This window comes from Oncorhynchus mykiss, chromosome 30 (assembly GCF_057628025.1).
Source record: "Oncorhynchus mykiss isolate SJ-2025 chromosome 30, ASM5762802v1, whole genome shotgun sequence".
Lineage (NCBI taxonomy): Eukaryota > Metazoa > Chordata > Actinopteri > Salmoniformes > Salmonidae > Oncorhynchus > Oncorhynchus mykiss.
Genome location: NC_143051.1, coordinates 6,841,546 through 6,861,932, shown reverse-complemented (window position 1 = coordinate 6,861,932; position 20,387 = coordinate 6,841,546). Strand labels below are relative to the sequence as shown.

Sequence of the window (20,387 nt, the reverse complement as noted above, 5' to 3'; positions counted from 1 at the left end):
TCTTGGCCAGTCTGAGATTTGGCTTTTTCTTTGCAACTCTGCCTAGAAGGTCAGCATCCATGTACAATTTGGCCTTCACATGAGTCTGTCTGTACGGCTGTTATTTTTCCCCATATTCCATCCAGATCGCTTAATTTTTTAATAATATTTTACACTTGATCTTTCTTAAATAAATTCCTCCATTTCTTTCTGTCTTTCCTCTAACTTTATGTGAGTCTTTATGGTAAAGTTTTTATTACCATCTATCTGTTCTGTTAGACCTTCTATTTCCTTTGTTAGTGTGGACTCTTGTTAGTGTGGACTCTTTTGTTAGTGTGGACTCTTTTGTTAGTGTGGACTCTTTTGTTAGTGTGGACTCTTTTGTTAGTGTGGACTCTTTTGTTAGTGTGGACTCTTTTGTTAGTATGGACTCTTTTGTTAGTGTGGACTCTTTTGTTAGTGTGGACTCTTTTGTTAGTGTGGACTCTTGTTAGTATGGACTCTTTTGTTAGTGTGGACTCTTTTGTTAGTGTGGACTCTTGTTAGTATGGACTCTTTTGTTAGTGTGGACTCTTTTGTTAGTGTGGACTCTTGTTAGTATGGACTCTTTTGTTAGTATGGACTCTTTTGTTAGTATGGACTCTTTTGTTAGTATGGACTCTTGTTAGTATGGACTCTTTTGTTAGTATGGACTCTTGTTAGTGTGGACTCTTTTGTTAGTATGGACTCTTGTTAGTGTGGACTCTTTTGTTAGTATGGACTCTTGTTAGTGTGGACTCTTTTGTTAGTGTGGACTCTTTTGTTAGTGTGGACTCTTTTGTTAGTGTGGACTCTTTTGTTAGTATGGACTCTTGTTAGTGTGGACTCTTTTGTTAGTATGGACTCTTGTTAGTGTGGACTCTTTTGTTAGTATGGACTCTTGTTAGTATGGACTCTTTTGTTAGTGTGGACTCTTTTGTTAGTGTGGACTCTTGTTAGTATGGACTCTTTTGTTAGTATGGACTCTTTTGTTAGTATGGACTCTTTTGTTAGTATGGACTCTTGTTAGTATGGACTCTTTTGTTAGTATGGACTCTTGTTAGTGTGGACTCTTTTGTTAGTATGGACTCTTGTTAGTGTGGACTCTTTTGTTAGTATGGACTCTTGTTAGTGTGGACTCTTTTGTTAGTGTGGACTCTTGTTAGTGTGGACTCTTTTGTTAGTGTGGACTCTTTTGTTAGTATGGACTCTTGTTAGTATGGACTCTTTTGTTAGTATGGACTCTTGTTAGTGTGGACTCTTTTGTTAGTATGGACTCTTGTTAGTGTGGACTCTTTTGTTAGTATGGACTCTTGTTAGTGTGGACTCTTTTGTTAGTGTGGACTCTTTTGTTAGTGTGGACTCTTTTGTTAGTGTGGACTCTTTTGTTAGTGTGGACTCTTTTGTTAGTGTGGACTCTTTTGTTAGTGTGGACTCTTTTGTTAGTGTGGACTCTTTTGTTAGTGTGGACTCTTGTTAGTATGGACTCTTTTGTTGGTGTGGACTCTTGTTAGTGTGGACTCTTTTGTTAGTGTGGACTCTTGTTAGTATGGACTCTTTTGTTAGTGTGGACTCTTGTTAGTATGGACTCTTGTTAGTGTGGACTCTTTTGTTAGTGTGGACTCTTTTGTTAGTGTGGACTCTTTTGTTAGTGTGGACTCTTTTGTTAGTGTGGACTCTTTTGTTAGTATGGACTCTTTTGTTAGTATGGACTCTTTTGTTAGTGTGGACTCTTGTTAGTATGGACTCTTTTGTTAGTATGGACTCTTGTTAGTATGGACTCTTTTGTTAGTATGGACTCTTTTGTTAGTGTGGACTCTTGTTAGTATGGACTCTTTTGTTAGTATGGACTCTTTTGTTAGTATGGACTCTTTTGTTAGTGTGGACTCTTGTTAGTATGGACTCTTTTGTTAGTATGGACTCTTTTGTTAGTGTGGACTCTTGTTAGTATGGACTCTTTTGTTAGTATGGACTCTTGTTAGTGTGGACTCTTTTGTTAGTATGGACTCTTGTTAGTGTGGACTCTTTTGTTAGTGTGGACTCTTTTGTTAGTATGGACTCTTGTTAGTGTGGACTCTTTTGTTAGTGTGGACTCTTTTGTTAGTGTGGACTCTTTTGTTAGTGTGGACTCTTTTGTTAGTGTGGACTCTTTTGTTAGTGTGGACTCTTGTTAGTGTGGACTCTTTTGTTAGTGTGGACTCTTGTTAGTGTGGACTCTTTTGTTAGTGTGGACTCTTTTGTTAGTGTGGACTCTTTTGTTAGTGTGGACTCTTTTGTTAGTGTGGACTCTTTTGTTAGTGTGGACTCTTTTGTTAGTGTGGACTCTTTTGTTAGTGTGGACTCTTTTGTTAGTATGGACTCTTGTTAGTGTGGACTCTTTTGTTAGTATGGACTCTTGTTAGTGTGGACTCTTTTGTTAGTGTGGACTCTTTTGTTAGTGTGGACTCTTGTTAGTGTGGACTCTTTTGTTAGTGTGGACTCCTTTGTTAGTGTGGACTCCTTTGTTAGTGTGGACTCCTTTGTTAGTGTGGACTCTTTTGTTAGTGTGGACTCCTTTGTTAGTGTGGACTCCTTTGTTAGTGTGGACTCTTTTGTTAGTGTGGACTCTTTTGTTAGTGTGGACTCTTTTGTTAGTGTGGACTCTTGTTAGTATGGACTCTTTTGTTAGTGTGGACTCTTTTGTTAGTGTGGACTCTTTTGTTAGTGTGGACTCTTTTGTTAGTGTGGACTCTTTTGTAAGTATGGACTCTTTTGACCTAAATTGTTTTTTGTTGTAGAGCTGAGTACAGAGCTGCATGGCCTCTAAAGGCACATTTAAAAGTGTCCTATACAATAAGGGAATTTGCTGTACCTATGTTATTTCCCCAAAAATGCAGTTGTAAATTCCTCTATCCTAGTTAAAAACAAGTTATCATCCAATAGGCTTTTGATTAAATATCCAATATCGTCACCCATGTCGGGATTCAGTAAGAGTAATATATATATGCTAAATATATTTTGGTCCGACCGCATTCTAACCCCTATCAACACTTTTAAACGTTTGGTGCCAACAAGAATGACAAAAGAAAGTTGTCAAGACTAAACTCAGCAAAAAAAACAAAACATCCCTTTTTCAGAACCCTGTCTTTCAAAGATAATTCGGACTTTCCGCAATAGGCTGAGAGAGGCTGGTCTGAGGACATGTAGGCCTGTTGCAAGTCAGGTCCTCACCAGACATCACCGGCAACAGCGTCGCCTATGGGCACAAACCAACCGTCGCTGGACCAGACAGGACTGGCAAAAAGTGCTCATCACTGACGAGTCGCAGTTTTGCCTCACCAGGAGTGATGGTCGGATTCGCGTTTATAGTCGAAGGAATGAGCGTTACACCGAGGCCTGTACTCTGGAGCGGGATCGATTTGGAGGTGGAGGGTCCGTCATGGTCTGTGGTGGTGTGTCACAGCATCATCGGACTGAGCTTGTTGTCATTGCAGGCAATCTCAACGCTGTGCGTTACAGGGAAGACATCCTTCTCCCTCATGTGGTACCCTTCCTGCAGGCTCATCCTGACATGACCCTCCAGCATGACAATACTGCTCATTGCCTTAGGTCTGGGGATGTCAGAATAACAAGGTAACTTTTAATGTCAGCCTACAATGGCCAACAATGAATGACTACACGTTACCCCCTTGTGGTGAAAGTGAGGAATCACAGGCTTGATGCGGCTTCATGAGTTATTACTGGCAGATAGATATACGAGAACTATGTAAACCTACACTGGAATTGCACTGTACCTCATACATACACACTGTACTTTTTAAAACGACTTTACGTGGTCAGACTGATGGAACCAAAACACTAAAGCTTGTTTACATGTTTTCTTTTTATTTATTGTTTTGTTGACAGGTAAAAGCAGACAGAAAAGAAAAGCTTTAAGGGTCCGTCCATACGGAGAGCCCCTTAAATACAGATCTATACTTAACTAGAATATAAACGCAACATGTGAAGTGTTGGTCCCATGTTTGAAGAGCTGAAAATAAAATATCCCAGAAATGTTCCAGATGCTCAAAAAGCTTATTTCTCTCTCAAGTTTTCTGCACAAATTTGTTTACATCCCTGTTAGTGAGCATTTCTCCTTTGCCAAGATAATCCATCCATCTGACAGGTGTGACATATCAAGAAACTGATTAAACAGCATGATCATTACACAGGTGCACATTGTGCTGGGGACAATAAAAGGCCAATCTAAAATGTGTAATTTGGTCACAACACAATGCCACAGATGTCTCAAGTTTGAGGGAGCGTGGAATTGGCATGCTGACTGCAGGAATGTCCACCAGAGCTGTTGTCAGAGAATTGAACGTTAATTTCTCCACCATAAGCTGCCTCCAACGTTGTTGTAGAGAATTTGGCAGTACGTCCAACCGGCCTCACAACCGCAGACCAAGTGTAACCATGTCAGCTAAGGACCTCCACATCCGGCTTCTTCACCTGCGGGATCGTCTGAGAAGGAGGGGGGGGGGGGGTACTCAGGAGTATTTCTGTAAAGCTCTTTTGTGGGAAAAAAACTAACAAATTCTGATTGGCTGGCCCTCCCGTGGCTGCTCCCCTGCCAAAATCCATAGATTAGGGCCTATTGACAGATTTCCTTCTATAAACTGTATCTCAGTAAAAACTTTTACAAATTGTTGCAAGTTGCGTTTATATTTTTGTTCAGTATAGGATCAGACTACCTTCCATTAAACATTATGGCGGAGGGACACATAACTGACCTGATATCAGTGTCAGTGGGTAACTTGATCTAGGATCATCTTATTCTCCATTTACTAGAGGGCCTTAGAATGTGTGCAGCGGTAACCCTTCCCCCCTCAGACTGGGTCTGTAGTAGGGTAACAGTAACTTTCCTAACATTCCCTGGTTTTACAGAAAGCCTGGTTGCAGAATTCTCGGAATTACAGCTTATGCTCTCCTACATTTTCAGGAATGTTCCCAAACCAGGATTACTGGAAAAACCTGGGGAGTTTAAGGGGGAAGTTACCGTAGCAACCCTAATCTGTTGTTATTGCACTGCTATAAACAACAGGGTAACACTACTTTACGCCCTCTTATCATCCGGTCTATAAGGAGGTGTCATAAAACAGTCATTAAAACTAATGTTATGTCTACGACCCAGAGGTCAGGCTACTTGGCTAAATTTACTGTAGATACTGCCAGTCAGCGACTTAGAAAAAGTTACTGTAGAAATTGCAGGTCAGGCTACTTGGCTAAAGTTACTGTAGATACTGCCAGTCAGCGACTTAGCAAAAGTTAACTGTAGAAATTGCAGGTCAGGCTACTTGGCTAAAGTTACTGTAGATACTGCCAGTCAGCGACTTAGCAAAAGTTAACTGTAGAAATTGCAGGTCAGGCTACTTGGCTAAAGTTACAGTAGATATTGCAGCGACTTTAACCCGACACCGAACAACCTCATCAAGGGGTCATCGGATCTCTTGGCATAACGGCTGTTTAGTTGACAGTCCCTGGACCCAATATCGAGTCCTGGTTGAGGCTACTCCCAAATCCCATACAATATACGAAATCAAGCTAATGAGGTAACCTACGCAGTGGTATGTGTTATAACAGGGATAAGTCAGGTGACAAAGTGCATTCGGAAAGTATTCAGACCCCTTGACTTTTTCCACATTCTAAAATGGAATAAAAACATATTTTTTTTAATCATCAATCTATACACAATACCCCATGATAACAAAACAGGTTTCAATTTTTTTTTGCTAATTTATTAAACAAACAAACAAAACTGAAATACCTTATTTACATAAGTATTCAGACCCTGTTCTATGAGACTCAAAATTGAGTTCAGGTTCATCCTGTTTTCATTCATCATCCTTGAGATGTTTCTACAACTTGGGACTCCACCCGTGTTAAATTCAATTGATTGGACATGATTTGGAAAGGCACACACCGGTCTACATAAGGTCCCACAGTTGACAGTGCATGTCAGAGCAAAAACCAAGCCATGAGGTCGAAGGAATTGTACATAGAGCGTCGAGAAAGGATTGATTCGAGGCATAGATCTGGGGAAGGGTACCAAAACATTTCTGCAGCATTGAAAGTCCCCAAGAAGAGTGGCCTCCATCCTTATTAAATGGAAGAAGTTTGGAACGACCAAGGCTCTTCCTAGAGCTGGCTGCAATCGGGGAGAAGGTCACTCTGACAGAGCTCCAGAGTTCCTCTGTGGAGATGGGAGAACCTTCCAGAAGGACAACCATCTCTGCAGCACTCCACCAATCTGGCCTTTATGGTAGAGTGGCCAGACGGAAGACACTCCTCAATAAAAAGGCACGTCACAGCCCGCTTGGAGTTAAGGACTCTCAGAGCATTAGAAACTAGATTCTCTGGTCTGATGAAACCAAGATTGAACTCTTTGGCTTGAATGCCAAGCGTCATGTCTGGAGAAAACCTGGCACCATCCCAATGGTGAAGCATGGTGGTGGCAGCATCATGCTGTGGGGATGTTTTTCAGCAGCAGGGACAGGGAGACTAGTCAGGATCAAACGAAAGATTTACAAAGCGAAGTACAGAGAGATCCTTGATGAAAACCTGCTCCAGAGCACTCAGAACCTCAGACTAGGGCGAAGGTTCACCTTTCAACAGGACAATGACCCTAAGCACATAGCCAAGACAATGCAAGGGTGGCTTTGGGACAAGTGTCTGAATGTCCTTGAGTGGCCCAGCCAGAGCCCGGACTTGAACCCTATCGAACATCTCTGGAGAGACCTGAAGATAGCTGTGCATCAAACTCCCCGTCCAACTTCACAGAGCTTGAGAGGATCTGCAGAGAAGAAATGGGAGAAACTCCACAAATACAGGTGAGCCAAGCTTGTAACGTCATATCCAAGAGGAATCGATGCTGTAATCGCTGCCAAAGGTGCTTCAACAAAGTACTGAGTAAAGGGTCTGAATACTTATGTAAATGTGATATTTCAGTTTAAAAAAATGTAAATAAAATGTGTAAAAAAAAACAAATGTTTTTCCGTTGTTATTATGTGGTATTGTGTGTAGATTAATGAGGGGATTTAAAAAAAAAATCAATTTTAGAATAAGCTGTAATGTAACAAAATGTGGAAAAAAGTAAAGGGGTCTGAATATTTTCCAAATGCACTGTAAGCTGTACATGTCTACTGGTTCCTAAATGAGTCTACCTCACCACTCGTCTGTACCTTGGCATAGCTTTGGCATTAGGAGGTCAAATGTTAGCGGGCTTGTATAGGGGTGTGGGGAGGGTCGTCTGAGCTTAACCTGCCTCATCTTTCCTATTTACTTAAATGTATGATTTATGGAGAGGTCACAGAGTTAGGGATGTGTCAGTAAAGTTAGGATTCAGGCCCTGTGATAACAGAAATGTCTTGGTGACCAATAGAGAAAGGCCTTGGGCCAGTGGCTAAGGGGGGAGAAGTGCTAAATCCATATTGGAAACAAAGTGCTTCCTTAAACACTGTCTATATCATTTTTAAGAAGGGAAAACACATGCAGAGAATTATGTTTCATATGCATAAATGTAATTTAGTTTCACTCCCCCCCCCCAAAAAAAAACCCCAAGCTCTCGACCAAGAGCAAAGAATTGACAGAAAATGAACTTGAAAGCACATTACCATAGTTGTTCCACTATGGGATAATACATGAAATAAAAAGGAAGTGACCAGGAAGTTCAGTCATACACACCATATGTAAAGAGTAGCTTATACTACAATGAGCAGAGGTACTTATAGCACAGCAGACATTACAAGTCATGATTAACAAACACATTTTATGTCGCCAAGAACATTTTTTTTTTTAGAAATCAAACCTGTAGACTACAGACTAGCTTATCTGGGTTTCAGAGAATAGTAGACTTGAGTGGTTAATGTATGTTGAACAGAGAGAGAAAAAAAAAGGGACATAATTAACTAATTATAATTAGTTACTAATACATAATGTTCCTTTGATTAATAGAGACATTCATTGACAAAGAAAGACGAGTAGACGGAAGTATATAGAAGGGAACCCTGGGCTACCTTGGCTTACTGACATTAAAAATAAGACATACAGTTGAAGTCGGAAGTTTACATACACTTAGGTTGGAGTCATTAACTCGTTTTTTCAACCTCTCCACACATTTCTTGTTAACAAACTAGTTTTGGCAAGTCGGTTAGAACATCTACTTTGTGCACGACACAAGTCATTTTTCCAACAATTGTTTACAGACAGATTATTTCACTTAAAATTCACTGTATCCCAATTCCAGTGGGTCAGAAGTTTACATACACTAAGTTGACAGCTTTAAACAGCTTGGAAAATTCCAGAAAATTATGTCATGGCTTCTGATAGGCTGATTGACATCATTTGAGTCAATTGGAGGTGTACCTGTGGATGTATTTCAAGGCCTACCTTCAAACTCAGTGCTTCTTTGCTTGACATCATGGGAAAATCAAAAGAAATCAGCCAAGACCTCAGAAAAACTACTGTAGACCTCCACAAGTCTGGTTTATCCTTGGGAGAAATTTCCAAACACCTGAAGGTACCACGTTCATCTGTACAAACAATAGTACACAAGTATAAACACGATGGGACCACACAGCCGTCATACCGCTCAGGAAGGAGACGCATTCTGTCTCCTAGAGATGAACGTACTTTGGTGAGAAAAGTGCAAATCAATCCCAGAACAACAGCAAAGGACCTTGTGAAGATGCTGGAGGAAACAGGTACAAAAGTATCTATATCCACAGTAAAACGAGGGAGGCTTGCATGGGAGGCTTACAAGCCGAAGCCGAAAATGGGAGGCTTACATGCCGAAGAACACCATCCCAACCGTGAAGCACGGGGGTGGCAGTATCATGTTGTGGGGGTGCTTTGCTGCATGAGGGACTGGTGCACTTCACAAAATAGATGGCATCATGTGGAAAGAAAATGATGAGATGTTACTTCAATATATCCACAAGACATCCATCAGGATGGTCGCAAATGGGTCTTCCAAATGGACAATGACCCCAAGCATACTTCCAAAGTTGTGGCAAATTGGCTTAAGGACAACAAAGTCAAGGTGTTGGAGTGGCCATCACAAAGCCCCGACCTCAATCCTATAGAAAATGTGTGGTCAGAACTAAATAAGCGTGTGCGAGCAAGGATGCCTACAAACCTGACTCAGTTACACCAGCTCTGTCAGGAGGAACTTATTGTGGGAACCTTGTGGAAAGCTCTCCGAAACATTGGACCCAAGTTTAAATTGTTTAAGGCAATGCTACCAAATACTAAACTTCTGACCCACTGGGAATGTGAGGAAATAAATAAAAGCTGAAATAAATAATTCTCTCTACTATTATTCTGACATTTCACATTCTTAAAATAAAGTGGTGATCCTAACTGACCTAAAACAGGGAATTTTTACTAGGATTATAAATGTCAGGAATTGTGAAAAACTGAGTTTAAATGTATTTGGCTAAAGGTGTATGTGAACTTCAGACTTCAACTGTACATAATACATAGTAGATGCAGTGAGGAAAACAAGTTTAAAAAAAAGACGTCCTCTCAACCCATTTCTGCTCACTGGGTGCTCATGTTTTGGCAGAAAACAGTCAATATCATTATATGATATGAAACATTCCTTTGAACAAGCTTTACTACAGAGAAATATTGGACGATTCATCAGCCTCCATCCACCATGTTTGGGTTTACCTGAGATTCCGTTTGTCCCTCAGGGTTGGACTCTTAACACTGACCAGACTACTTGATCGATCACTTGACGGATCGATAGATTGAGCCCAAAGTCTAACAAAGGTTACTAAGATCAGGTCAGACATTCAAGCGAGCAGAGAAAGGCGGATATTATCATGCTGATATTATCTTAAAAACACTATCGTCATAACAAAGATCAACCAAACTCAGCCTCGCTTGCTTCAACCAAACACACCGGACTCACCTTATCATCAAACACACCTGACCTGCAGGTTGAAAACATTCCTTCCTCCCTCCACTTAGCTCCAGTTCCATTTTACACAACCACTCGTCAATACCTTTTAAAAAGAAAAATCGCAAATACATTTTTTAAAGAAAGGCTTTTAGCTTATAGAAGGGCCGATAAATCCGCTTACCGGTACAACCCTCTTCCTTCAAAGGAGTTGTTTTTTTTCGTTTAAGACAGTCTTGGAATGCACTATATATATATATATATATAGAGAGAGATAAATATTGCCATTACTATAAAGCATGATTACTGTATACATACAGTGGCCTCCCTACCACTAGAGGCACCAGAGCGACCTGTAGCACCCTTTCCACTATTAACTCTGACTGTCATAGCCCCTGAAGACCTCTAGGAGGACACTCAGAGCAGTCATAACCCCTGAAGACCTCCAGGGGAACAGACACTCAGAGCAGTCATAACCCCTGAAGACCTCTAGGAGGATAGACACTCAGAGCAGTCATAACCCCTGAAGACCTCCAGGGGAACAGACACTCAGAGCAGTCATAACCACTGAAGACCTCTAGGAGGATAGACACTCAGAGCAGTCATAACCCCTGAATAACTCTAGGAGGACACTCAGAGCAGTCATAACCCCTGAATAACTCTAGGAGGACACTCAGAGCAGTCATAACCCCTGAAGACCTCTAGGAGGATAGACACTCAGAGCAGTCATAACCCCTGAAGACCTCTAGGAGGATAGACACTCAGAGCAGTCATAACCTCTGAAGACCTCTAGGAGGACACTCAGAGCAGTCATAACCCCTGAAGACCTCTAGGAGGACACACTCAGAGCAGTCATAACCCCTGAAGACCTCTAGGAGGACAGACACTCAGAGCAGTCATAACCCCTGAAGACCTCTAGGACAGACACTCAGAGCAGTCATAACCCCTGAAGACCTCCAGGACAGACACTCAGAGCAGTCATAACCCCTGAAGACCTCCAGGGGAACAGACACTCAGAGCAGTCATAACCCCTGAAGACCTCCAGGAGGACAGACACTCAGAGCAGTCATAACCCCTGAAGACCTCCAGGAGGACAGACACTCAGAGCAGTCATAACCCCTGAAGACCTCCAGGAGGACAGACACTCAGAGCAGTCATAACCCCTGAAGACCTCCAGGAGGACAGACACTCAGAGCAGTCATAACCCCTGAAGACCTCTAGGAGGACAGACACTCAGAGCAGTCATAACCCCTGAAGACCTCCAGGAGGACAGACACTCAGAGCAGTCATAACCCCTGAAGACCTCTAGGAGGACAGACACTCAGAGCAGTCATAACCCCTGAAGACCTCTAGGAGGACACTCAGAGCAGTCATAACCCCTGAAGACCTCCAGGGGAACAGACACTCAGAGCAGTCATAACCCCTGAAGACCTCTAGGAGGACAGACACTCAGAGCAGTCATAACCCCTGAAGACCTACAGGGGAACAGACACTCAGAGCAGTCATCTTTCTTTTCTTTAAAAAAATCCCTTATATATGTAAAAATCCACACTTTAGTGACGTTCTTCTCCCATAGGTCACTCCTCATCCACAGTCTCCCTTTTCGATTCGTCAGCTTTGTGTTCCAGGACCTGAGGGGCGGGGCTAGGAGGGGGAAGGACATTGACGGCAGCCAATGAGGAGGGGTCTTGTTGATCAAGGTCCTTCCTGGATGAAATCTCTTCCTGTGAAGGAAATAGGTATTAATTTATTAAAACAGTTGACTCCCGATACATGCAATTCAGTTCATTGTTTCAGGGATAGTTTAACAAATCGCTGACTGAATCGTTGATTCACTGACTCACCTGCTCTGAGAATCGTTGATTCACTGACTCACCTGCTCTGAAAATCGTTGATTCACTGACTCACCTGCTCTGAGAATCGTTGATTCACTGACTCACCTGCTCTGAGAATCGTTGATTCACCTGCTCTGAGAATCGTTGATTCACCTGCTCTGAGAATCGTTGATTCACCTGCTCTGAGAATCGTTGATTCACTGACTCACCTGCTCTGAGAATCGTTGATTCACTGACTCACCTGCTCTGAGAATCGTTGATTCACTGACTCACCTGCTCTGAGAATCGTTGATTCACTGACTCACCTGCTCTGAGAATCGTTGATTTACTTGCTCTGCGTAGTCATGTGGCTCCAGCTCCTCCCCGTTGGAGTGACAGCTCGGGCTGCGAACCTCGATACCATGACTCTCCAAGATGGCCGCCTCTGAGGGAGCGAGAGAGGGGAGGAAGGAAAGAGTAAGGAAGGTAAATAGCGAATGAGAGTGTGGAACTTCTTGCGATCTATTTCCAGTCTACAAATTATTTGCAATTATGTTCGGACTCGGCGTGGCGTGCGAGACTCGGTGTGGTGTGCGGACTCGGCGTGGCGTGCGAGACTCGGCGTGGCGTGCGAGACTCGGCGTGGCGTGCGAGACTCGGCGTGGCGTGCGAGACTCGGCGTGGCGTGCGAGACTCGGCGTGGCGTGCGAGACTCGGCGTGGCGTGCGAGACTCGGCGTGGCGTGCGAGACTCGGCGTGGCGTGCGAGACTCGGCGTGGCGTGCGAGACTCGGTGTGGCGTGCTGACTCGGCGTGGCGTGCGGACTCGGTGTTGAGCATCAGAGATTCTCACCTATATTAGCCCGCCTCTTCATCTCCTTCCGGCGGTTGGCGAACCAGTTGTACACCTTCAGAGCCGTGACACGCTCAAACTCAGACAGCTTGCCTCCTGGGTAATGACAACAGGGAAAAAAAAAAAGATGAACAAGTGAATATATTTAATTGGGTGAGCTGCTCTCTCGTCATGATAAAATGAGAGCCTTTTTAAACATGGGATTCGATTGACAAAGCAGACATTTGAGAGACAGAAACAGATTGATTACAGGTGTTGCCAAACAAGCCAAACTGACCGGGTTTCTGGATGACTGAGTTGCAGGCGTTAGCGATCTCCTCTCTCTTCGCCTCGTCAGGGTACTGGTTCTCCATGAAGAAACTTGATAGCCAATAAGAAAACAGTTTTTATTAATTCTTTCCATTGTGTCAAGTAATTGTCTTTTTGTTTTCTCATGATTTGGTTGGGTCTAATTGTGCTGCTGTCCTGGGGCTCTGTGGGGTGTGTTTGTGTTTGTGAACAGAGCCCCAGGACCAGCTTGCTTAGGGGACTCTTCTCCAGGTTCATCTCTCTGTAGGTGATGGCTTTGTTATGGAAGGTTTGTGAATCGCTTCCTTTTAGGTGGTTGTAGAATTTAATGGCTCTTTTCTGGATTTTGATAATTAGTGGGTATCAGCCTAATTCTGCTCTGCATGCATTATTTGGTGTTCTACGTTGTACACAGAGGATATTTTTGCAGAATTCTGCATGCAGAGTCTCAACTTGGTGTTGGTCCCATTTTGTGAATTATTGGTTGGTGAGCGGACCTCAGACCTCACAACCATAAAGGGCAATGGGCTCTATGACTGATTCCAGTATTTTTAGACAGATCCTAATTGGTATGTTGAATTTTATGTTCCTTTTGATGGTGTTGAAGGCCCTTCTTGCCTGGTCTCTCAGATCGTTCACAGCTTTGTGGAAGTTATCTGTGGCGCTGATGTTTAGGCCAAGGCATGTATAATTTATTGTGTGCTCTAGGGCAATGGTGTCCAGATGGAATTTGTATTTGTGGTTCTGGCAACTGGACCTTTTTTGGAACACCATTATTTTTGTCTTACTGAGATTTACTGTCAGGGCCCAGGTCTGGTCTCTCTCCATGCCCCTCCCCTCTCTCTCTCCATGCCCCTCCCCTCTCTCTCTCCTTTTCTCTCTATGCCCCTCCCCTCTCTCTCTCCATGCCCCTCCCCTCTCTCTCTCCTTTTCTCTCCATGCCCCTCCCCTCTCTCTCTCCATGCCCCTCCCCTCTCTCTCTCCTTTTCTCTCTATGCCCCTCCCCTCTCTCTCTCTCCATGCCCCTCCCCTCTCTCTCTCCTTTTCTCTCTATGCCCCTCCCCTCTCTCCATGCCCCTCCCCTCTCTCTCTCCTTTTCTCTCTATGCCTCTGAAAAAGAATAACTTCACAAAATGTAGGAGCAGCATTTTTCTCCGTCTCTCCCTTCTCCATGCCTCCCACCTCTCCCTCCATGCCTCCCACCTCTCCCTCCATGCCTCCCACCTCTCCCTCCATGCCTCCCACCTCTCCCTCCATGCCTCCCCCTGCCTCCCACCTCTCCCTGCCTCCCACCTCTCCCTCCCACCTTCTCAATCACAATAACCTCTACAGTACCGTCCTTCAGTGACTCTAAACTAGCCCATAAAGGAGTAGCAGCACTGCAGTGTTATTGCGTAATCCATAGAGCTGTGGGATGGTGTGGCTTGTCTAAGTGCCTGTGTATTTCTCATTACTGAGAGTGCCCTCTGCTTAGAAATATCACAGAGTCGTCGATCGCTTATATAGGATAAGGATATGCCTTGTTTAAAAAAAACCCACACAAAACAGACTGGTTATAAAGAATCTGTTAAGATACATACTGGGCTCTGAATTAAACTAATTAAATGTTTTAAAAAAGTTAAGAGGAGCACCATATAAAATTTAGGAGCAGCAGACAATGTTTTTTTTAACAATTTATTGAGATACTAACTATATGAATTCTAGCTACTTTCGAAGGCCATGTTGTAACCTAGAAACTAAATACATTAGTCGATTATGAAAGCTAAAATGTTTATTACAAAACACCTGTCGGGTGAAATTACAAAAGCCACATGTAAATAGTAGGTTTCTCAGTACACTGTCTCTTTAAATAAAATAAATGGCGGGTTTGTGATGACAACGTGCAATGACAAGAGATCTGTCATACATTCATTGCTATCGAAGAAAGTGTGTTGCTATGACCATTGATCCCTTTTCTTTCCCGCGGCCCCTCAGCTCGCCAACCGACGAGTGAACACGACTGAACAAAGTGTAAACAGATGGTTAACGACGGAAAAGCGCGAGCAGTTTTTAAAAAAACGGACCACGACATGGTTTATACAGTAATATACAGAGCATTCGGAAAGTATTCAGACCCCTTCCCCTTTCCCACATTTTGTTACGTTACAGCGTTATTCTAAAATCGATTAAATATACATTTTTCCTCATCAATCTACACACAATACCCAATAATGACACTGCAAAAACATCCACATGAACCTTAATGTAACAAAGTTAATGTGGCATGCTGCAAACAAACACCTGATGAGATCAAAGTGTTGGGTTTTTTTTTGCAGTGAAAGAGAACCACAAAATGACACACCTTGATAATGAAATGATTTAAATAGTAGTTTATTCTTCAGGTTGGCAGTAGTAGGTTGGGAGTGGTCAGTAAGCAGGGGTGAAAGTACACTTTATCCACATTAAAATGACCCCTCCTAAATTATCTGATCACAGTCACATCCGGCATGACTTAAAAATCCCCATCAGCCTCAGCAGCAGGACTAGCTGTACAGCTGTGTGATGTGGTGGCGAGAGGTGACACCTTCTATAGCTGATTGAGCCGTCTAGTCTGGAGTGTCGGCTTAAATAACTCAAATATACATGCACTGTAGGTCAGATCTTTTTTTTGACCTGGTTGAGCTAGATAAATGGTGCAACTGTGATGCTAACGATATTTTGTCGTGTATGCGACCAAATTGTTTGGACTTCAGAGCCTTAACAAGCCCAATGTGTCCTGGATAGGGGAGGGTTTGGTCGGGGGGGAGGCTGTCATTGTAAAATAAGAATTTGTTCTTAACTGACTTGCCTAGTTAAATAAAGGTTAAACAAAATACAGTCGACAAGATTCGATGACAAGATGACCTTGTCATCGAATCATGTCGACTGTTTGATTTAACCTTTATTTAACTAGGCAAGTCAGTTAAGAACAAATTCTTATTTGACAATGACAGCCCCCCCCCGACCAAACCCTCCCCTAACCAGGACGACGCTGGGCCAATTGCGTGCCGCCCTATGGGACTCCTGATCATGGACGGTTGTGATACAGCCCGGGGATCAAACCAGGCCTCCATCACTGAGATTCAGTGTCTTAGACCGCTGCGCCACTCGGGAGTTAAATTAGAAGCCTTATCACAAACTTCAATAGACTCAACCACTTTTATTGTTTAGTGCTGGGGCTTGGACAAAGGCCTGGACAACCCATAGCTCTCCAGCATAGCTCTCCAGCCCAGACCAGGGTTGGGGACCACTGGCCCACTCATCAGACTCCGAAAACATGTCCACACAGCAGTGTTCTAGATTATTGGACAGTTGGCTTTCATGCTTTTCCGAATTCTCAGTGCGGCGGCTCAAGCACTTTCGCCAACCCATTTAAAAAATGGTCACACCCGTATTGATCAAGCCACACCTCACCAACCACCAAAACGGGAGCGAACATACCTTAAAAAAAAAAAAGGCACCATTTTGGAAAAACGTTGTCATTCAATACAAACCGCCGCGCAACGTAGCAAACGTTGAAGCGAAATGAACGCACCCCTAAAAATGTTTTAGTGACAGAATCACAACCACCATCGGGTTAGTGCTGGGTGGAGAATCTGTTGTCATGGAAACCTGACCCAATCGGGGTCTGTGATTGGCTCACCTCTCCATGATGGACTGGCACTCCTTCCTCCAGGTGAACCTGCTTCCCCTCCGCAGCCTAAGAGGACCGCCCGCCACCCCGCCCCTCTCCCCGGGGCTGACCCCTGTCCTCCAATCAGGCTCCTCCTTCACCAGGGAGCGCATCGACAGGGTAGCACCTATAGCGGGTGCCAGGGAGGGAGAGATGACATTAAAAACAACGGAGGAGAAAACATACTAAATATATTTTTTTAAACATTTAAAAAGATCACTGATTACAACTAGTAGCCTGATAGCAAAATAAAATAGTTATTGAAGAAAGTATAAAACGGTTTCAAGTCAACATTTACGATACACAGTAAAAACCCACACATCAGGAGGGCAGACAGTGGACATACAGCGCATTCGTAAAGTATTCAGACCCCTTGACTTTTTCAACATTTTGTTACGTTGCAGCCTTTTTCAAAAAAGCATTACATTGTTTTTTCCCCCTTATCTACACACACAATGAGAAAGGCAAAACAGGTTTAAAAAAAAACAAATAATAACATGAAATATCAAATTTATATAAAGTATTCAGACCCTTTACTCAGTACTTTGCTGAAGCAACAGAGGCAGCGATTACAGCCTCCAGTCTTCTTGGGTATGACCCTACAAGCTTGGCACACCTGTATTTGGGGAGTTTCTCCCATTCTTCTCTGTAGATCCTATCAAGCTCTGTCAGGTTGGATGGGGATCGTCGCTGCACAGCTATTTTCAGGTCTCTCCAGAGATGTTCGATTGGGTTCAAGTCCGGGCTCTGGCTGGGCCACTGAAGGAAATTCAGAGAGTTGTCCCAAAGCCACTCCCGCGTTGTCTTGGCTGTGTGCTTAGGGTCGTTGTCCTGTTGGAAGGTGAACCTTCACCCCAGTCTGAGGTCCTGAGAGCTCTGGAGCAGGTTTTCATCAAGGATCTGTATTTTACAGGATCTGTATCCTGACTAGTCTCCCAGTCCCTGCCGCTGAAAAACATCCCCACAGCATGATGCTGCCACCACCATGCTTCACCATAGGGATGGTGCCAGGTTTCCTCCAGACGTGCCGACTGGCATTCAGGCCAATCTTGGTTTCATCGGACCAGAGAATCTTGTTTCTCCTGGTCTGAAATTCCCAAGAGGGCCGCCATGTGCCTTTTACTGAGGAGTGGCTTCCGTCTGGCCACTCTACCGTAAAGGCCTGTTGTGGTGGAGTGCTGCAGATATGGTTGTCCTTCTGGAAGGTTCTCCCATCTCCACAGAGGAACTCTGTCAGAGACCATCGGGTTCTTGGTCACCTCCTCGACCACAGCCCTTCTCCCCCTTTTGCTCAGTTTGGCCGGGCGGCCAGCTCTAGGAAGAGTCTTGGTGGTTCCAAACGTCTTTGGAAGTTGGGGGTTGGTTACCTGGCTGTGAGGAGGCTGGTTACCTGGCTGTGAGGAGGCTGGTTACCTGGCTGTGAGGAGGCTGGTTACCTGGCTGTGAGGAGGCTGGTTACCTGGCTGTGAGGAGGCTGGTTACCTGGCTGTGAGGAGGCTGGTTACCTGGCTGTGAGGAGGCTGGTTACCTGGCTGTGAGGAGGCTGGTTACCTGGCTGTGAGGAGGCTGGTTACTTGGCTGTGAAGAGGCTGGTTACCTGGTTACCTGGCTGTGAGGAGGCTGGTTACCTGGTTACCTGGCTGTGAGGAGGCTGGTTACCTGGTTACCTGGCTGTGAGGAGGCTGGTTACCTGGCTGTGAAGAGGCTGGTTACATGGCTGTGAGGAGGCTGGTTACATGGCTGTGAGGAGGCTGGTTACCTGGCTGTGAGGAGGCTGCAGTGTACCATGGCAGCAGGTGCATCAGCAGCTCTCTCTGTCTGCCCCAGGTGGTGGAGGCGGTCGCGGCTGTAGTGGCCGTGGCGCCCGTGGCGGCGTTGCCCGTCCCCGTGACGTCTCTGTCCCCTCCCCTGGCTGCCCTGGGTCCAGAGCCCAGGTTTTGGCCCAGCCCCTGGCCGAGACCACTGAGCCCCAGGCCCAGACCCGCCGGGCCATGCTGGCTTTCACTCCACCTCAGCCCTTCAGTCAGGACAAAACCAAACCAGTGGTCAGGCCAACGCCAGATATACGGAGACGTTTTGAGAGTTTTAGCAGAAGCTGACCTCAAAATGACCTGTTTATATGGCTATCAAACAGGACTATAGTTTATTAAAATGGCAGGCCATAACTTGTTTTATCGCTGAATCATACTGAACGTTGGAGTTCTGTTCTGAACAGGTATTTAGCGCCAAAGCAGTAAATAATTGTAGAATTATTAAAGTACCTGCTCGGGTAGGAGAAAAAAAAAAAAGCGTAGAGAAATGCTAGGCAACACGTTAGCATTAGTATCCACAATTAGCATCTCTGTTAGCGTTGCGATAAGAGCTATCATTGTTAGCCACGTAGGAATGAAAACCAGCACGTCCAGTAACACGACTGAGTACCACAGAAAGATAGCAGCAGTGACATAGGAGAGGAGATGGTGTGAGGAGGCGCTTATTTCATGCATGTGACTGACATAGCAGAGGAGATGGTGAGGAGGCGTTTATTTCATGCATATGACTGACAAAGCAGAGGAGATGGTGAGGAGGCGCTTATTTCATGCATGTGACTGACATAGGAGAGGAGATGTGTGAGGAGGCTCTTATTTCATGCATGTGACTGACATAGGAGAGGAGATGTGTGAGGAGGCTCTTATTTCATGCATGTGACTGACATAGGAGTAAAAACCACTTGTCTGGTGGGACGTAGCCTAAACATTCCATAATTTATTTATTTATTTCATCATTTGCTCACGTAGAATTGAGCAAAACGTTTAGTGTCGTTTAGAAAACCCACCTAGTGCATGTCTGTGGTTGGTGTTAATTCTCTCATCAGGTCACGATGCTACTCTAGCTTGTCTTAAAAGGGATAGTTCAAGATTTTGGCAATTTTGGCAAAAACTACTTGTTCTACTTTACCAGAGTCATATTTTGATTTATTTTATTTAACTAACAATTTGTTCTTAACTGATTTGGTTATTTACAATGACGGCCAAACGACGCTGGTCCAAATTGTGTGCCGCCCTCTGGGACTCCAAATCAAGGACGGGTTGTGATACAGCCTGGATTCGAACCAGGGTCTGTAGTGACGCGTCAAGCACTGAGATGCAGTTCCTTAGACCGCTACGCCACTCGGGAGCCCCACTCATAGATATCATTTGTATATCTCTGTGTGTAGTTTGAAGGAAGTCGAAGGTCGTTTCTGGAGCCATTGCTAACTAGCGCTAGCACAAAGACAGGAAGTCAACAGGAACAGCTAGCGTAATTTTGTCTTTAAGACACAGCTAGACGGAAACCACAATCATTCAAGCCAGATGACTAACATTATTGATTAGTATCTACAGTAACAGATCTATCTTTATCCTACTGTGTCTTTTCTCGTCATAAATATCTTGTCTCCTGATCTCTGTCCTTCACTGAACTCTAGCCAGCCCTCCAGGACTGTGTGTGTGTGTGTGTGTGTGTGCGCGCGCTCGTCCGTCCATGTCACAATCCTTGGTCACAGGGACGGGACATAAACTAATGGACAAACAGCTTCCTAAAAGAGCCCATAAACGTGTCATAGAGTCAACATGAACCCTTTCCTCCCCTCCCCGACAGACCCAGCAAACAGTAGCCTCCACCTCCTACCGTGGCTCTTACCTGGGTTGTTCTTCTCTAGCAGGTACCAGCGGTAGAAAGATCTGCGTTTGGAGTCGCTCATCTCCAAGCCCTGCTGCAGCAACCACTGGGAGATGTAACTCTGACTGATACCTAGAGAGAGGAGAAGAGAAAGAGGGGAGGAAGGGAGAGAGAAAGAAAGAGG

General features: G+C 44.3%; 2 protein-coding genes across 2 annotated transcripts in view; one reads left to right on the top strand and one right to left on the bottom strand.

The window, feature by feature from the left end:
• The window catches only part of LOC110489361 (CD276 antigen), a 77,055-nt gene that overhangs the window by 45,216 nt on the left and 11,452 nt on the right, over nucleotides 1–20,387 (top strand). The gene's annotated exons all lie outside the window — the stretch shown is intronic.
• LOC110487851 (homeobox-containing protein 1) overlaps nucleotides 7,514–20,387 on the bottom strand; it is a 25,213-nt gene continuing 12,339 nt past the window's right edge. The window contains exons 5-11 of the mRNA XM_036971605.2: nucleotides 20,225–20,335; nucleotides 18,324–18,581; nucleotides 16,535–16,691; nucleotides 12,863–12,945; nucleotides 12,586–12,681; nucleotides 12,060–12,178; nucleotides 7,514–11,643 (exon numbers count right to left, since the gene is read on the bottom strand). Of these exons, the coding sequence (XP_036827500.2) occupies nucleotides 11,497–11,643; nucleotides 12,060–12,178; nucleotides 12,586–12,681; nucleotides 12,863–12,945; nucleotides 16,535–16,691; nucleotides 18,324–18,581; nucleotides 20,225–20,335 (971 nt within the window). The 3' untranslated portion in view covers nucleotides 7,514–11,496. The remainder of the gene's footprint in view (nucleotides 11,644–12,059; nucleotides 12,179–12,585; nucleotides 12,682–12,862; nucleotides 12,946–16,534; nucleotides 16,692–18,323; nucleotides 18,582–20,224; nucleotides 20,336–20,387) is intronic.